Source organism: Crocodylus siamensis, chromosome 6 (assembly GCF_052110815.1).
Source record: "Crocodylus siamensis isolate JL-2025a chromosome 6, ASM5211081v1, whole genome shotgun sequence".
Taxonomy (NCBI): Eukaryota; Metazoa; Chordata; order Crocodylia; family Crocodylidae; genus Crocodylus; species Crocodylus siamensis.
The window spans coordinates 92,231,114-92,245,676 of NC_143400.1; the positions used below are offsets into that span (position 1 = coordinate 92,231,114).

Genomic DNA, 14,563 nt, shown 5'->3' on the forward strand with positions numbered 1-14,563 from the left:
TCAGCCTGAACTGATTTGGGTCAAACCAGTTTATGAAACTTCTGTCCAAGACCCCTTCCTGGTTCAAGTTAAATCAGAGTCCCCCGGCATGCTTTGCAGCCCTGAGCTGGGCTATGCTGCCTGCTCCAGAGAGCAGGGCTGGCCCCGCCCCTCTGGTCCCTAGCTGGAGCAGTGAGGGCTGGCTCACAGACCATCCCAGGCAAACCCCAGCTGGGGCCTCAGGCCGGGGGGGGTTAAACTCACCTTCCCCTGAGTACAAAGCTACTCTACCCTGCCCTGCCGACTTACTTAGAGCTGGTTGCAACTGTGGACTACAAATCCCAAAGATAGCTGGAAGCAGGAAGAGGAAGTGATGATGAGCAAACCTGCAGAGCCCTGCAGCTGTAATTGTGGACTGTGAATCCCAGAGACCTTGGGCGCAGCAGGAAGAGGAAGTGAACACACAGCCCTGCTCTAGCACTCCCAGGCTTCTGGCTGGAGCCAGTGCAGGTATGTGGTTGCATTTCCAGAATCAAAAGTGAATGTCTGTTCATGTGCTTATTGGTTCAATCTTTGCAACTCAGAGTAACCTGCAGAGATTGAATCAATTCAGCCTCGGGCTTTTTGATTGTTTGTATTTAGCCCGTTTAATCAAAGTGTCTCAGTTTGTTGTCACTATGGTGCTTACCTCGGTGGAGGAAGGCTCCCCAGTTCTCTTCCTCTGTGATCAAATGTTTTGCTCCAGATGCAGCCAGTCAACATTGTTGCAGGAAATCTGGGGGCTGATTTCACTTTGCAGGGCTCTGGCCAACACCATTTTATCTGTTTTCATTCCTGTTTCATGAGATGTGAATAATTAATGAGAAACAGAGTGAAGGGAAAGATTAAAAAAAAAAAGTGTTAAAAAGAATTCAGGCAAAGCAGGGGCGGGGAGGAGTGGGCAGGCGGAAGGTCATTAGGCTCCAAACAGAAGTGAAATCACAGGGCAGGGAGTGGGGCGGCAGGGGGAGAATCTGACACCGAATTAACACAGCCCAGCAGTATCCCTGTTCCTCTCTGGAGGTGGTGGGGGCCGAGATCAAGGGGAAAGGAAGCCTCTTCTGGCTTCATTAGCAGCTTTTTTTTGTAGAACATGGGCCCAAACATTAACTCTCTCTCCATGCATCTCTCTGCCTGTCTCTGTAAATGAGCTACTTTTGCCTTGATTTGCACAATGTCTATCTACTGCCACCAAAGCGCGGGCACGTCTGCTGACTTCTGTGGGCTCCCCTCCAGCAGATGTGGTACGGGAGGGTGAACGTCCGCTGGTAGAGCACCGGCTTCTGAATGTGCTGCAGCAGCATGCCGGAGGCACTGGAGCCTCTTCGCACGCCTTGGGTCGGCTACCAGGCGGCAGCACCCTGCGAGGATGGAGGAGGCTCCCCGCCCAGAAGACGCATTCAAAAGTTTAGTCAACGCATCTCGAGAACTTACTGTATTCTAGCTGAGGGCAGTGGGACCGCTTCTACCACTGCGGAGAAATGCTGGGACCCACTGGGAGAAGGCCTAAAGGAAGGAGAGATCTGGGAAAAAATAGGGTGATAGGCAGGAATGAAATAAACTGTGGTGTGTGTTAGGGTGGGAGTTTCAGCGAGCCTCTGAAATAATCCTAGGTAATGGTAGTCTCATTTCCTTGATGTATGAGAGCCCAACATCAAACCAACCTTTATCCCCCGAATGAGAGGCATGGCAACCCCATCTGCAATTTTTTTGCACAACCCCTTAGTGGCTTTGACGGGTTCCTGAAGTTCTTGGTTGAAGAGGGTGAATTTGGCCAGCAGCTGCTGATAGGCAGGGGGTCTTGGTGGGAGATGTAGGGGCAGGAACCGCTAAGTCGCACAAAAGGGAGTGTGCTATGTTAGTGAGTGCTCGAATGGTTGCATGTAACACAGAAGGGCCACCCGGTTATCTTGGGGGTCATTTAAGCAGCAGCAAAAGCCCTGTGCTAAGGCCAGGATGACCCAGTCTGTTTGCCCGTTGGCTTGCAGGGCGTTGGCTGAAGAGGTCAAGACTTTTACATCAATGTGTGTAGAGAGTCCCTGCCAAAAGAAGCTGGACATTAGGCCGGGTAGGTTCTTCGTGCTGTGAGATTCCCCGGTTTGCCTCTTTGGCGTAGCACAAGTGGGATGTCCTTTGTAGCTTGCTCTGGACGTGTCTATTTGGGAAGCCAAGAGAGTTGCCCAGTGCTGCTTCCTGTAGACAGACTCTTCTCTGCTGCAGCCAAACAACTGGGGACACTGGGACTTGCGTGCCCAGATATCTGGGGGGTTTCGAGTTCTTGGCACGTCACTGGAGCTGGATTGTTTTAAATCTTGGTGCTGAGCAACTTTGAAAATCCAGTCTGCAGCACTCCCACCGTGGGAAGCCACCCCTCCAGGAAGTAGGGGGGGACTAGCCGTGCCCTCGAACAGGTGGACATCTCCCCCTTTCAGATATGCAGCTCCCCAGGCCCCAGGGTGCGTTTGTTGGTAAGCCTCAGCCTCCTGCTCCAGAGCAGCATCGGTTCACGGCAGGTCCCGGGCAAGGATTTGCATCTGGCTCAGATGCTTGAGGCACCGCTTGTAACCTTAGTTTCTGGGGACCAGGCTGCTGGCTGATGAGCAAGTACCCAGGATGGAGAAGCCCTGCTCTATCACCCTTCAGCCTGTCCCGTCAAAGTGCACTCCCAAGTGTGACCCCCATTGTCACCTCCCAGGGCTGAGCAGGAAAACGGGATCCAGCTGATGGAGGGCTCTCTCTGTCTCATTGCGTGACATGGTGAATCCTCTCCGTCTGCTTTCAGGCCTCTGGTCTTGACTGGTCCCGGGGAGCCAGAGCAAGAGAGCAGCCTTCTCCCAGCTCCTCCATCACTGGTATTGCTCTGCTCTGGTTCCCCCAGCACCTCTTTCTTGGATGCAGCTCTAATCAGGCTGTGCCCAGCCTGATGCTGGGACAAGGGTTTTGACATGCCACGGCATGACGGTGATATTGCTGGGTCTTCTGGTGGGCTCTGCCCAGAGAGGGCATCTCCCTTCTTGAGCCACACAAGCCCTTTTAAAGCTCTGGCCCTCAACTGGAAGGGAAAGGCCAAGGTGGTGGAAGAGCACAGGGTATTGTGTCATGGCAGTATCATCATCACACAGGTCTGGTGTGTGGGGAGGATGAGACATGAGACATGACCTGCCACCACCCGCCTCCCAGTTGGGCCCAGTGCTTGCTTGTGGTGCGGGACAGGAATGGCTGGGGACACACTGCTTTCCTCTGGCAGGCTCAGCCCTCCAAGGGTGTTTCTGGGATAGCTGTCAGTGGGTCGGCACAGGTCTCGGGGTGCCTCAGAGTTGCTCCTTGCCAGAGGTATACGTGCCGTCCTTCTCCAGCCGCTGGGAGTCATCATTTGTGCACTGCCTCTTGCTCTCACTGCCTCCTATTATTCACAGAGCAAGCGCGCCTGGAGCTGTTGTGAACCCCGGGCATCCTGAGTCCAGCACGGAGGGGACAGAAACTGAACTGAGATGGATGGAGGTGGAGCCAGTCACCGCATGGCAGGTACTTCCAGCTTTGGACGCTGAAGCGTTTCGTGATGCCTGCGCAGCACGTATCTTCTGATCTGCTCGGGGACTTACTTGAGGCTGGTCCGTAACACTGCTGCTATTGTACATCCCCTCTCAGCCAGCCCTTCTCCTCTGGGGCTGCCCTTTCGGTTCTTGGCTGGCTTTCTGGCCGTAAGGCAGCTGGGAGGGAGGTGGCAGGGTGCATGGATAAGGAGGAGGGTTTAGGAAAGGAGCATCATGTTCAGTCCTTATGTCGCCACAAGAAAGAGGAAAAGGTTGTCAAAAAATTGCAGGGAAGCAAGGCTGGAAATGACCTCACGAGACCATTTAGTCCAGCCCCCACCCAAGGCAGGATGGTCCCTGATGAAACCATCCCAGCTAAGTGGCTTTCGACAGATTTGGGGGAACTTGGGTGCTTTGAATTCATTTCTCAGTGGGCTAGAGGACACTGCACTGTCTGCTGTGTGAGGTGGGCTAGCTCCCCGGTGCATGCACCCTGCACGCACCCAGCTGTCTGCCAGGGCTCGCAGCAGCCATAAGGCAGTGGCTTCCTCTGGGAGGACTGGAGGCTTTGGGATGAGCATCTCTAGCTGGGGTGCCTTGAGATCTCTGCCGTGCTAAGCCAGACAAGCAAGGACTGGATCCTCTTGCATGGTTCCCTCCTCTGTCCCCGCTGGGTCCTGAAGGAGGTCTTGGCTGGCCGGAATTTTCTTCCAGATGAGCTCACGTGTGAAGTCAAGTGTACGCTCCCAGGCAGGCTCTGAACATACGCAGGCTCGGGCTCCCACAGGAGCCCCTTGTTCTTTTGTGAGTGAGGAGTTTGGAAAGGACAGTCCTAGCAGGGTTGTTTCTGCGGCCCATGGCACAATGAGATCATCGTCCCTGCGCAGGAGGAAGGGCATTGTGCGAGGGAGTGACCTATGCTACTATTAATACTCCGCATCTCTCTAACGCCGTGTATGGGCAGAGCCCCACGCCAGCCAAGCTTGTAGAGCGAGGGGATCACTCTGCAGTGCATTGTGCGCTCTCCCCAAACCTGTCTGAGCCTTCAAAAGAAATGGCGGCTGCACGGGGATCCATGAACTCCAGCGGTTCTCTCCTCCGGTGTCCAGAGAAGCAGTCTTCCTCGCTTCCTCCAGGCATCCCACCTCCAAGCCCAGCTAGCCAAAGTGGGATTGGCTCTCACTAGTTTTCCCGCAAGCTGCAGCCGTCTCTGTCCGCAGCTGAGCCCTTCTCTCCAAAGGGAGAAACATGTCCTGCCCAAAACAGAGGGAGCAGGATTGTCCTCACCTGTTCTGCAGAGCCAGGTGCACAGAGCCCTGCGAAGAGGGTGAGGGGCCAGCACATGCGTTTCCCAGCAGCTCCAGCTCCGCTCACACTCAGCTCTGCAGCTTCATGACAGCCATCTCACCAGTGGGTCTGAAGGCAATTGCCTGCTCCCATCCCCTGCCTGCCGCTCTCCCGCCCCTCCTAAGCCAAGCCCTTCCTGAACACAAGGACCCAGCTCCGGTTCCCAAAGTGCGAGTCGCACACCCACCACGTGCAACTCCATAACGTCTTCATGGCGCACGGGGCTACGTTTATGGGAGGGAATGTGATCCATGCCGCTCTCCCACCCTGCCTCGCAGTCCGTTGGCAGCGGAGGCATGTGAAACGCTGCAAATAGCCGGTGCGCATGGGATGGCAGCCAGACGCGGTGCCTGCGGGGCTCCGGAGGGAGCAGGGGATGCTGGGCTGCAGATGGGGACAGACAGAGAACAGTGCTCTAGTGTTGTTGCAGCCATCGGCCGGCCGCTCTCCAGCCCAAATGGGGTGCCCCGTGGCTCAGCTGGAGGAACACGGACATGGCAGCAAGGGCTGCCTCCCGCTGTTGTCTTCCCTCACTGCCTCCCCCCAGTTCTGCCCTTTAGGCTGGATTCGGGGCAGAGCAATGGACTGAGCATGTGGCCTTCTGACCCGAGTCTCCCTGGGCTCCCCTGATCTTCAAAGTTTTCGCTAAGTGGAGCCCAGGCTGTGTTGGGAAATCCCTGTGACTGACTGGGACAGCTGTGCCTTCAGGACAGATGGGGCGAGGGCAGGCCGGAGCCAGGGGAGATGGGTCTGCGGGGTGGAGAGTGCTGGGCTCTGGAGCGCTGTGGCCCGGGCACCAGGCGCAGCCACGGACCACGCGGCTGGGGGTCAGAGCAAAGGGCTCCAGGCTCGTGTCCGGGATTCCCTGCAGCTCTGGAGTCGCTTGTACACGTTACGTGTGTGACACGCTGGTCCTCTTGTGAGCTGATGTATGCTGGGAGCCTCGGAAAGGAGGCTGAGCATGTGGCGAGTGTGTAGGGTCCCTGCATCCCCCCTCATGCCTGGCCTGGCACCGTTGCCCCCAAACGCACTGTTCCTGCAGGGCCAGCCCTGCCTCCCCACATCCAGGCTCCCTCTCTGTCGTGCCCCAGCCCTGTGAGGCAGGTGGCAATCCCCGGGCATCCCCGTGGGGACAAGTGCCCGTCCCCCCCAGGGCTGTGTTAGCCTTGGGGGTTTGCCAAGGGGCTGCTGGGGAGTGGTGGTGCGAGGCGCCCAGTCTGCTCGCCCCGCTGGTGGGGCAGGCCTGGTGCCGGTGGCACTGCCCAACCCCGCCAGTGCTTGGGTCTGGGCGAAAGTGTTTGCATTGTCTGAATGTGACATTTAGAAAAGCACCGGTGTCACTTGAGCCTCTCGCTGCGGCCAGGAGCTGGAGCCCGGGCAGAGACACGATCCCACCTCCAGCCCACAGTTCACATCTGGTCCTGAAACCCAATCTGCCAGAGGAAGCACTGCAGCTTCACACTCAGCCCGGAGCCGCCGTTAACCCCTTCGTCCCTGCGCAGCCGCCCTCCCTTGCTGCTCCAGCCCCTGAGCTGCCCCTCTCCTCCTGCTGCCCCCCGGGTGGAAGTCCCATCCTGTTGACTCCTTCCTTTTCTCCCACACCGGCAAATCCCCTCCTTCCCCCCTGCTGCTGCCTGGCTTCTCCACGCAAGCCTCCTCTGCCTCCCTGGCGTCCCTCCACCTGACTCGGCTCCAAGCCCCTGCTCCCTCCTTCTCCTACTTTAGCCCTGCTGCACTGGGATGAGTGGTGGGACACGGTCCGCTGGACTGGGCTGGCACTGGGGGATGCTGAGTGGGAGGCCAGATCCCCACGGCTGGACCATCCATCTCACTGCAGCCTGCCCGGCCCCCTCACCCTGACCAGCTTCGTCTCTCACCGCGGCCTGGAGGCACTGCTGGGAGTCTGGTCAAACCCTGCCCCAGGCTCAAGGGAGCCCATTGCTTTGATCGACCTGCAGAGCCTTCCCAGCCCCCCGGGTGTGCGCGGTGCGGGGGGAGACAGAGGAGCACAGGGAGCTAGCCGGGGGGTGCTGGGACACGGGGGTCCAACTGTTTCCGGGTCTGCTCTGAGACCCAGTGCAGGTCTCTCCCCCTTTGCCCGCCGCTCCATCCCTGTTCTGGTTCCTTTTGTGCAACTTTGCCTTGGAAATCCACCCGGCCCCTCCCTGGGCAGGAGAGAGCGCGTTTCCAAGTCAAATCCCTGCACTGAGCTGACAGGCTCATTTGCCTTGCAAACCCCCCGTGCGCCGTGAGCATTTCTTCCCTCGCCACAACCAAATGCTCCAGGGAGCAGCCTGGAGGCCCCAGCCCCAGTCTGCTGCGGGCCTGATCCATCGCCTCCTTTGTGCCATCCGTCCTGCCCCACGAGGCAGGGTGTGAGGGCACTGGGTTGATTTGGTAGCAGTTCACATCCACGTTATCCTGGTGTTAATGGCTGTGGAAGGCCTGCTGCCCCCTCCTCGCCCTTGAAGAACAGGACGGCGGCCTAAGAGCCTCTTGCTATCATTGCTGGACCGTTCCCTGCAGCATCCTCTCCAGTGCCTTTTTGCTCACCCTGCAAAGGGGCTCGCATTTCGGATGCAATGTTGATCCTCTTGGTGGCCCACCCTTCCCCCGCCTCAGTTTCCCCCTCGTCCAAGAGCGATGCGTCCCCTTTTGCAGTGTCAGGGGGAGCTGGATCTTTGCACGGCTCGTAGTGCAGCGTGCTGGCAATACGTTGAGCCTTGCCTTTATTTCTCTTCATCAGCCCTCTGCCAGAGCCCTCCAATCCAAAACTTCTCCCTGCGCTCTCTGGTGCTTGAGCTCAGCTGGTGCCAGGAGTGAGTCTCCGATTGGAGGGATGTCTTTGTTGCTCTGCAAAAAAAAAAGAAAGAACGAAAAAAGACAGAAAAGAGAGAGAAATTCTATTTCTGATCTCGCTGCGTCCGGTTGTGCTGCGCTTGGTGCGAGCCCTTTCACATCTTTGTGACATTTTTCCCATTACGCTCCATCCTCGGCCGGTATCTCGCCCCGGCGCTCCAAGTGATCTGGTTACCAGCCTTGCATGGTGAAATATATCACCGACCTTGCTGCCGCGCGGAGCGGCGCGCTGCATTTTGTGGGGCACGAGAGGATTAGAGGAGGTGCTTCACCGACTGCCTGAGCTTGACATCTTTTCCTTTCAGGAATGATGAGCCGTGATTTTTATCGCTCTGGCAGGCTGCTTGCAGCTCCTTCTGACGATGCGAGAACAAGCTCTTACTCTTCACGCCTCCCCACCTCGGTTCCAGCCTTCTGCCGCTCCACTCAGGCTTACTTGGCCAGGAAATGCCTCCGTGCTCAAGGAAGATCCCCCTACGAGTACGAGGTTCCCTTGGAGCACAGAGTCCCGGCTCTGCTTCCAGGAACGGGCATTGCAGCGGGTGGGACAGACCTCGTGCTGACCTGCCAGGGCCCGGCTCTGGGGCCCTGCGCTTCCCTTTTGAGTGCAGGTGGGCCCATTGCATTCAACAGGGCTGCTCACAGCCTTCAAGTTAAACCCTCCGGGTGTTCTCCTGGGTCAGGATTTATGGCAGTGATTCTCAGCAGGAGGCCACAGCACCCTGGGGTGCTGTGAGATCCTTTTAAAGGTGCCGTGGGGTGCTGTGTAATACTCCATGGTAGCAGTGCAAACACCTACGCGCAGTTCGGAAGATAAACCCAGAGATTTCACATAGAAATCCAGGGTGTCAGGAACATCCTGACCGGTTGTGGTCTTTTCCAGTGGTGTAACCAGGGCAGCTGCCCCGGGCGCTGACTTGGGTGGAGGGCAGAAAAATCCAGCTGCTACCACAGCTGCATGCTTGCAGTCACAGCAGTGACAACCCCTCGCTGCTACCTCAATGCCTGGCCACATCATTACACCTCTGGTTTAAGTTCACGGCAATGGCAAAATTGCTCTCGCATTTTTCCGCAGCCAAGAAACAAGTAAAAACGAAGAGCTGGCATTTTCTGAGGGGCGCCTTGAGTCAAATGGAGGGCATGTTGAGTCTAAAAACATTGATGATCCCATTCAGTATAGAAACATCTAGGGCATCGATGTCCCATGTTGTTTCAACTTCAGATGCCGTCTCCCCTATTCAAGTGGCAGTCATCTTCTGGACACTGCTTTGGAGAGATGGCCTGAACTCATCTGCACTTGCTCCTCCTTAAGCAGGGCTTTCAGTTTTGCCTGAAGCCGCCACCTTTGTGTTGCAGGTGTAGACCTGGAGGACCTGTGCCGTGATCGCGGCTGGAACAGACTCCAGAATCCTCCTTGAAACTCGTGTCATCTGTCGATCCCAAACCCATCCTGAAGCCGCAGGTGGGTTTACACAGTGGAGTTAGGACAAGGTTGATGCCTGCTCCTCTCTTCTGTAATGCACAGGACACATGGGCTGTTTGAAGGCCACCTGCACCCTTGCCTGGTGTCAGAGTGGCACGAGTTGCACCGGGTAAGCAAATCACCTGTAGCATAGGCTGTGCTTAGCGTATAAGCCCCTTCATCTGGGGTTTGCTGCTTGCTCTGCAGTAGCTGTACCATGCTCTCTGCCTCGCTTCTGCCTCAGATCCGCGTGCCGCGTGCCGGCCTTGGACCCTGGTACCTCACCCTGCCGCGTCGTGCGTCCTGCACATTCCAGGCCCTGACCTTTGGCCTGGCTTAGACTGCGGACAGGGGCTAGGAGCATGACTCGGACTCCCTGGTTATGACCCTTTGTGCAGCCTCAGCCCCTGATCTGAACCCCCCACGGGCTCACATGCTGGTTTAACCCCGCACATCTCGAGACTGCTGATGCCCCGGTCCTTACACTGGCACCTTATTAGCATGCAAAACTCAATGCACAACCCCATCCCAGCTCAGAGCTGTACTTGTCAAAGAGGCCAGCTGTCAGCTCCGAGGTTCGCTGTCCTGCTGTCCAGGTTCACAGTTGCTGCTCCCAGTTCCTCTGTGTTTCTGCTTCTTCCTGCCTCATCTTTTCCAAAGCTCGTGCTCTGCTGGCATCGGCCTTTCCTGCAGCAGTAACATGATGATTTATTGCAGGATTGTAATTAGGAGGGGTAAAAGCACCTTTGCTGTATAACCCCATGTTCTCCTCTCCATGGCAGGAGTCACGACTCGCCAGCATCCCCAGGGCATATCAGTGGGGGCCGGGGCATGTCCATGCTGTGATGGGGCTGCCATGTAGGCTTGCCCAGGCTAGCTTTAAACTAGCTCCCTCAGGTCCCAATATCACGGTGCTCATTGTGGGCTAACCACCTCGCTTTCTCCTGGGGCAAAGCACCCCAGTATTCCCTTGCTTCTCTGGATTTGGCTGATCTGGTCCCAGTACCAAAAGTAGCTGGTTTAGAGCTTGCTTGGGAAGGGCTGCAGTCCTAGCAAGGAGCACAGAGCAGAGGGGCAGAGTCCAGGAGGAGCAGACACTGGTTGCCCCTAGCAAATGCACCCGTCCCACCTTGTTGGTGGGCTTGGGGCTTTGAATGGGTCCCAGCCTTCTGGGCAAAGAGTCAGCTGTCTGCTGACAAAGTTGTCTTAGTTGACCGGGATGGGCGCATGAAAGTGTTGCTATTCCCAGGTTGGTTGAGGATAGGCGCACATGTCCCATGAGCATCTGATGAAGTGACTCCCGCTTCACAGAAGCTCATGATCTATATGTCTTAATTAGTCTGTAAAGTGCGCCGCTACCCTGACTTCAGACTAGCGTGGCTAGTTCGTAGTTACCTCTTTCTTCCCAGGAACGTTCCCACAGGCAGAAACGTGGGCCTGCGGCTACTGAAATTGGGAAAACGAGTCCACTGGGTGCGAGCACCTGGCAGGGAGATGGAGGGGCGCAGGGGCAAGGAGCAGGGACCTGTCAGGAGGCAGGTAGGGGACCAAGTGTGGCTGGGACAACATCATTTAAGGATGGCACCCAGGACACGTGGCAGACGTTTGCAGCCTCTATATAGCCTGTCTCGCTGGCTGGCACACAGGCCTCTGCAGGCCCAGATCCTTGCCTGTGGATGCAGCATCCCCACTTGGTAGCTCCAGACCCCGATGTACCAGCGTCTCGCAGGGTTTGGGTGACCGGCCTGGCTCCCGTTCCCATGGGCTGGGTGCTGTGGGGAAGCTCCCACCTGGCACTAGCCTGAGATCTTTGCCACGGGGAGGCTTGGCCGACCTTTCCTGCCTTTCATCTGCAGAATACCGGCTCATGTTTCCCAGGTCTAATTTATTACCTCGCTTTATAAATGGCCCATTTCACATCCCGGTCCTGACAGAGAATTGCAGAGGCCCCTGGCACCAAGCCACCAACTCCTTTCAACTTCCCAGCGAGTTCATCAAAGGCCTGAGACACCATTTCCCCAAACAGTAAAAGTGTCAGGGAAGCAGGCGTGTTGGGAAACTTTAGTGACAGAAAAGTGCTTAATTAGTGGTAATGCAGAGTTTACAGCCCCTCTCTCTCCCCCCCCACCCCTTGTTTCTGGGAAGGGGCGAAGGGGGAAGAAGGTTTCTCTCCTGTTCAACGACCCCTGGAGCCCCGGGACAATGCAGCTCTCAGAGGAGATGTCTCCTCTGCTGTGTAAATGTTGTCATTGGGTCCTGCCTGAATACAATGCCAGAGAGGAAGATGCTGCTGGGAATTTCCCTCATCTCCTCATGTGGGCAAGCGAGCGGGTTGTGGGGAGGGTGACAGGGGTTTCCGCAGAAGCCTGGGGCAGCAGAGTGGCGTGTCGCAGAACAGGAGTGTGCACCGCATGCCTGTGCCAGTGCAGCGTGCTGTTTGAAGCTTGCTTGCCTATTTGGGCTTCATAGTCTCATGGTTGGTAGGGGCTGCACGGGACCTTGCAGATCGCCAGGTCCAGCACCCCTGCACTTGTGGGGGGAAGACTGTGAGCGTACAGGTGGAAGCGTGAACACGTGTGTGCATGTGTACACTTCACGCGCGGTGTATATATCTGAGTACTGCGTACCTGCCTGCTTGTGCCACGTCCAAGCAGACGTGTAGGCACGAGGAAGCACAACCGAAGTGGAGCGGGTGCGACTGAGAGCACGTGCATCTGCATGCTTGTTGTGTGCAGTGTCTAGGTGTGTACATTGTCAGTGTGTAGGAGTGAGCTTGCGTGACTGACCTGGAGGAGGGTGTGTGTCTGGGGTGTATCAGACCTTCTGGCATCTGCAGAGCAGGATGGGGGGGGGTGTGCATGCGTGTGTATGTGTGTGCGCGCGCGCATGCGTGTGTGTGTGTGTGCCGCCTTCAGCCTGACCTGCCACCCGAAGTGTCTTCTCAGTGTCAGGGACTTAATCTCCTCCCAGTCCCTAGGCCCTGAAACTCAAGGATTTCTCTCGTATCTCCTTTCCTCCTCCGGTGCTTTCCTTATCTGCACGCTTCTGTCTGGCCCCTGCTTAGCTGAGCGAGGTCAGCAACCATGGCAGTCTGCAGTCAGGCAGAAGGCAGGGTGGATTTGCACCTTATAGACTGACTGAATCAGAGAAGCATAAGCTTTTGTATGTGACGAAGTTAGCTGCTGCTTACGGCAGCTTGCGCACCTCTGATTTAGTTAGTCTGCAAGGTGCAAACTCTACCCTGCCCTCCGTTCTACTCAGCTCGCAGCCTCGGGAGGCTTGTCCACACTGTGCAGGGATGACCCCATCCAAGTCTACTGCAGCAGGGCAGAGCCAGGGGCTCATGGTGAGCCTGATTCGCCCCGCCAGGGACCCGTTTGGAGCAGTCTTGGGAGGGCAGGACACGGGCAGGGCACGCTTGGTCCCACCCTCCTGAGACCCACGACTGATATGGCATAGAGGCATCCAGTGCTACCAAAGCAGAGCGTGTCCCCATGTGGACTGCGATGCCCGCGTCCCGTGGCACACCCGATTTACTACTCTCTTCGCGCCTGCCGGTGTTTTATACACCCCCATCACGTCCTCTCCTCCCTAATCCTTTCAATCTCTTTTCCTACGGAAATCGCTCTTTACCGCCAGTCATTTTCATTGCCTGTCTCAGGGCTATTTTCGCTATATCCTTTTTCAGGCAAAGCAGCCATAGCTAAACATGCTGCTCCAGGGGGTGACACAGTATTAACGTACAGAAATGGCATTATCCTATTTTCAGTCCTATTTTCCGGGGCTCTCCTAATACGTCCTAACGTCATTGGAGATTCTGAAACCTTTTTTTTTCTTTTTGCTCACGGCTCTGCACATGAAGCAGACGTGTCCACCGCTCCGGCGCTGACGGGCTCCCCCAGCAGCATGGGCGCTGTGGGTTAGACGCTTCTCGTCCTTGACCTCGGGGCTGGGAGCCGTTACCTTTGGCAGGGCTCGGATGCTTTCTGTCTGTTTGTTTGTGCTGCTTGCTGCTTCTCGCCTTGCAGCCAGGGCTTCTGATTTCCAGCCGGGGCAGGAACGGGGCTAGGCAGGTTCTTGTGTTTCTTGTCGGTGGTAGCTGCTGTGAAATGTTATACGGTGGTACGACCAAGGACACCAGCCAAGGTGGAGACCTCGCAGTTGCAGCAAGGTGCGAGGCCAGCCGGGAGATGATCCCCGCCTGGCGGGCACGGGCAGAGCCCGCAGATGCCCCAGAAGGGGAAGACTTGGCCCTGGCCTGGCTCCGTTCTGTTGCCGTGGCTGGATGGTTTGGTGTCACAGGGTGTCCGGGGAGGATGAGGAGCAGAGGACCGGGGAGAGGGAAGATGGAGGGAGAGCGATGCAGACGAGCCGCAAGCAGCAGGCTGGGTCCCGTGGGCACTGTGGCAGAGAGGAGACCGCAGGAGGATTGAAGCCATTTGGGTTTTATCCGGGAGTTTGGCCTCTCCAGGGGAACTGGACTGGTGGCTTTCCCCCTGGGAGCAGTGGCAGAGCAAAGGGGGAGCTGACATGGTGGTGGGTAAAAGCCCATAGGGCCCTGCCTTGTGATGGGAAGTGAGGGGTGGCAGAGCAAATGTATTAAAGATGGCAAAGAGCCCGGATATCATGGTGATAGGCAGGGCCACGTGGGCCTCTGCTCTCCGTGGTAGTTCAGACAGGTGCCAGGGTCACTGCAGCTGTTCTGAGCGCTGCCCGTGGGAGCAGTCCAGCAGGGCTGGCGGAGAGCTGTGCTCTCTGGACAAGACCCGCTCGCCCCAGCCAGCCGGATGGGTGCCCGCGCCCTGGATCTACCCGCCCCGAGTGATGCATCCGATGTATGAGAGCTCTTGTTCTGCTCCGTAGCATCATCCTGCGCCCCATGTGCGAAGGCGGCGGTCCAGCATCTCTTGGCCGTTGGTGCGCGAATACAGCTGGCTGAGGGCACGCTTTCGTGCCAGGCCTAGACATTCCCTGCCCGTTGTAGCCCTAGCCGTGCTGGAGACTCCTTGAATAGCAGGTTGTGGGCTCCTAGGGACCTGGTGATGGCTGAGCTAGCAGGGTGCCCCATCTGGCTGTTGCTCCCTACTCTGTCTCCCTGGCCTCAGGTTTCCTGCCTGCTTGCCCTCCCCCTGCCACCCCTATCAGCACTGCCGGGGCCTTCCAGCTAGAACCAGGAAACTATAAAACTTTACAGAGTGTGGCTGGAGAGAAACAGGAATCGCGGCAGCAGCTGCCAGAAAGGCCAACGCTGGATTCACAAGATTTTCCAGGGCTCGGACTCGCCAGGAAGGGGTTTATCCACCTAGGAGGAGCTGTTAAAACTAAAATTAAATTCTTTGTTTTG

General features: G+C 56.9%; 1 protein-coding gene across 1 annotated transcript in view; it reads left to right on the top strand.

Annotated features, from left to right (window-relative positions):
- The window catches only part of LOC149863164 (uncharacterized), a 92,031-nt gene that overhangs the window by 67,378 nt on the left and 10,090 nt on the right, over positions 1-14,563 (top strand). The window contains exon 3 of the mRNA XM_090053052.1: positions 3,435-3,543. Within this exon, the coding sequence (XP_089909178.1) occupies positions 3,435-3,543 (109 nt within the window). The remainder of the gene's footprint in view (positions 1-3,434; positions 3,544-14,563) is intronic.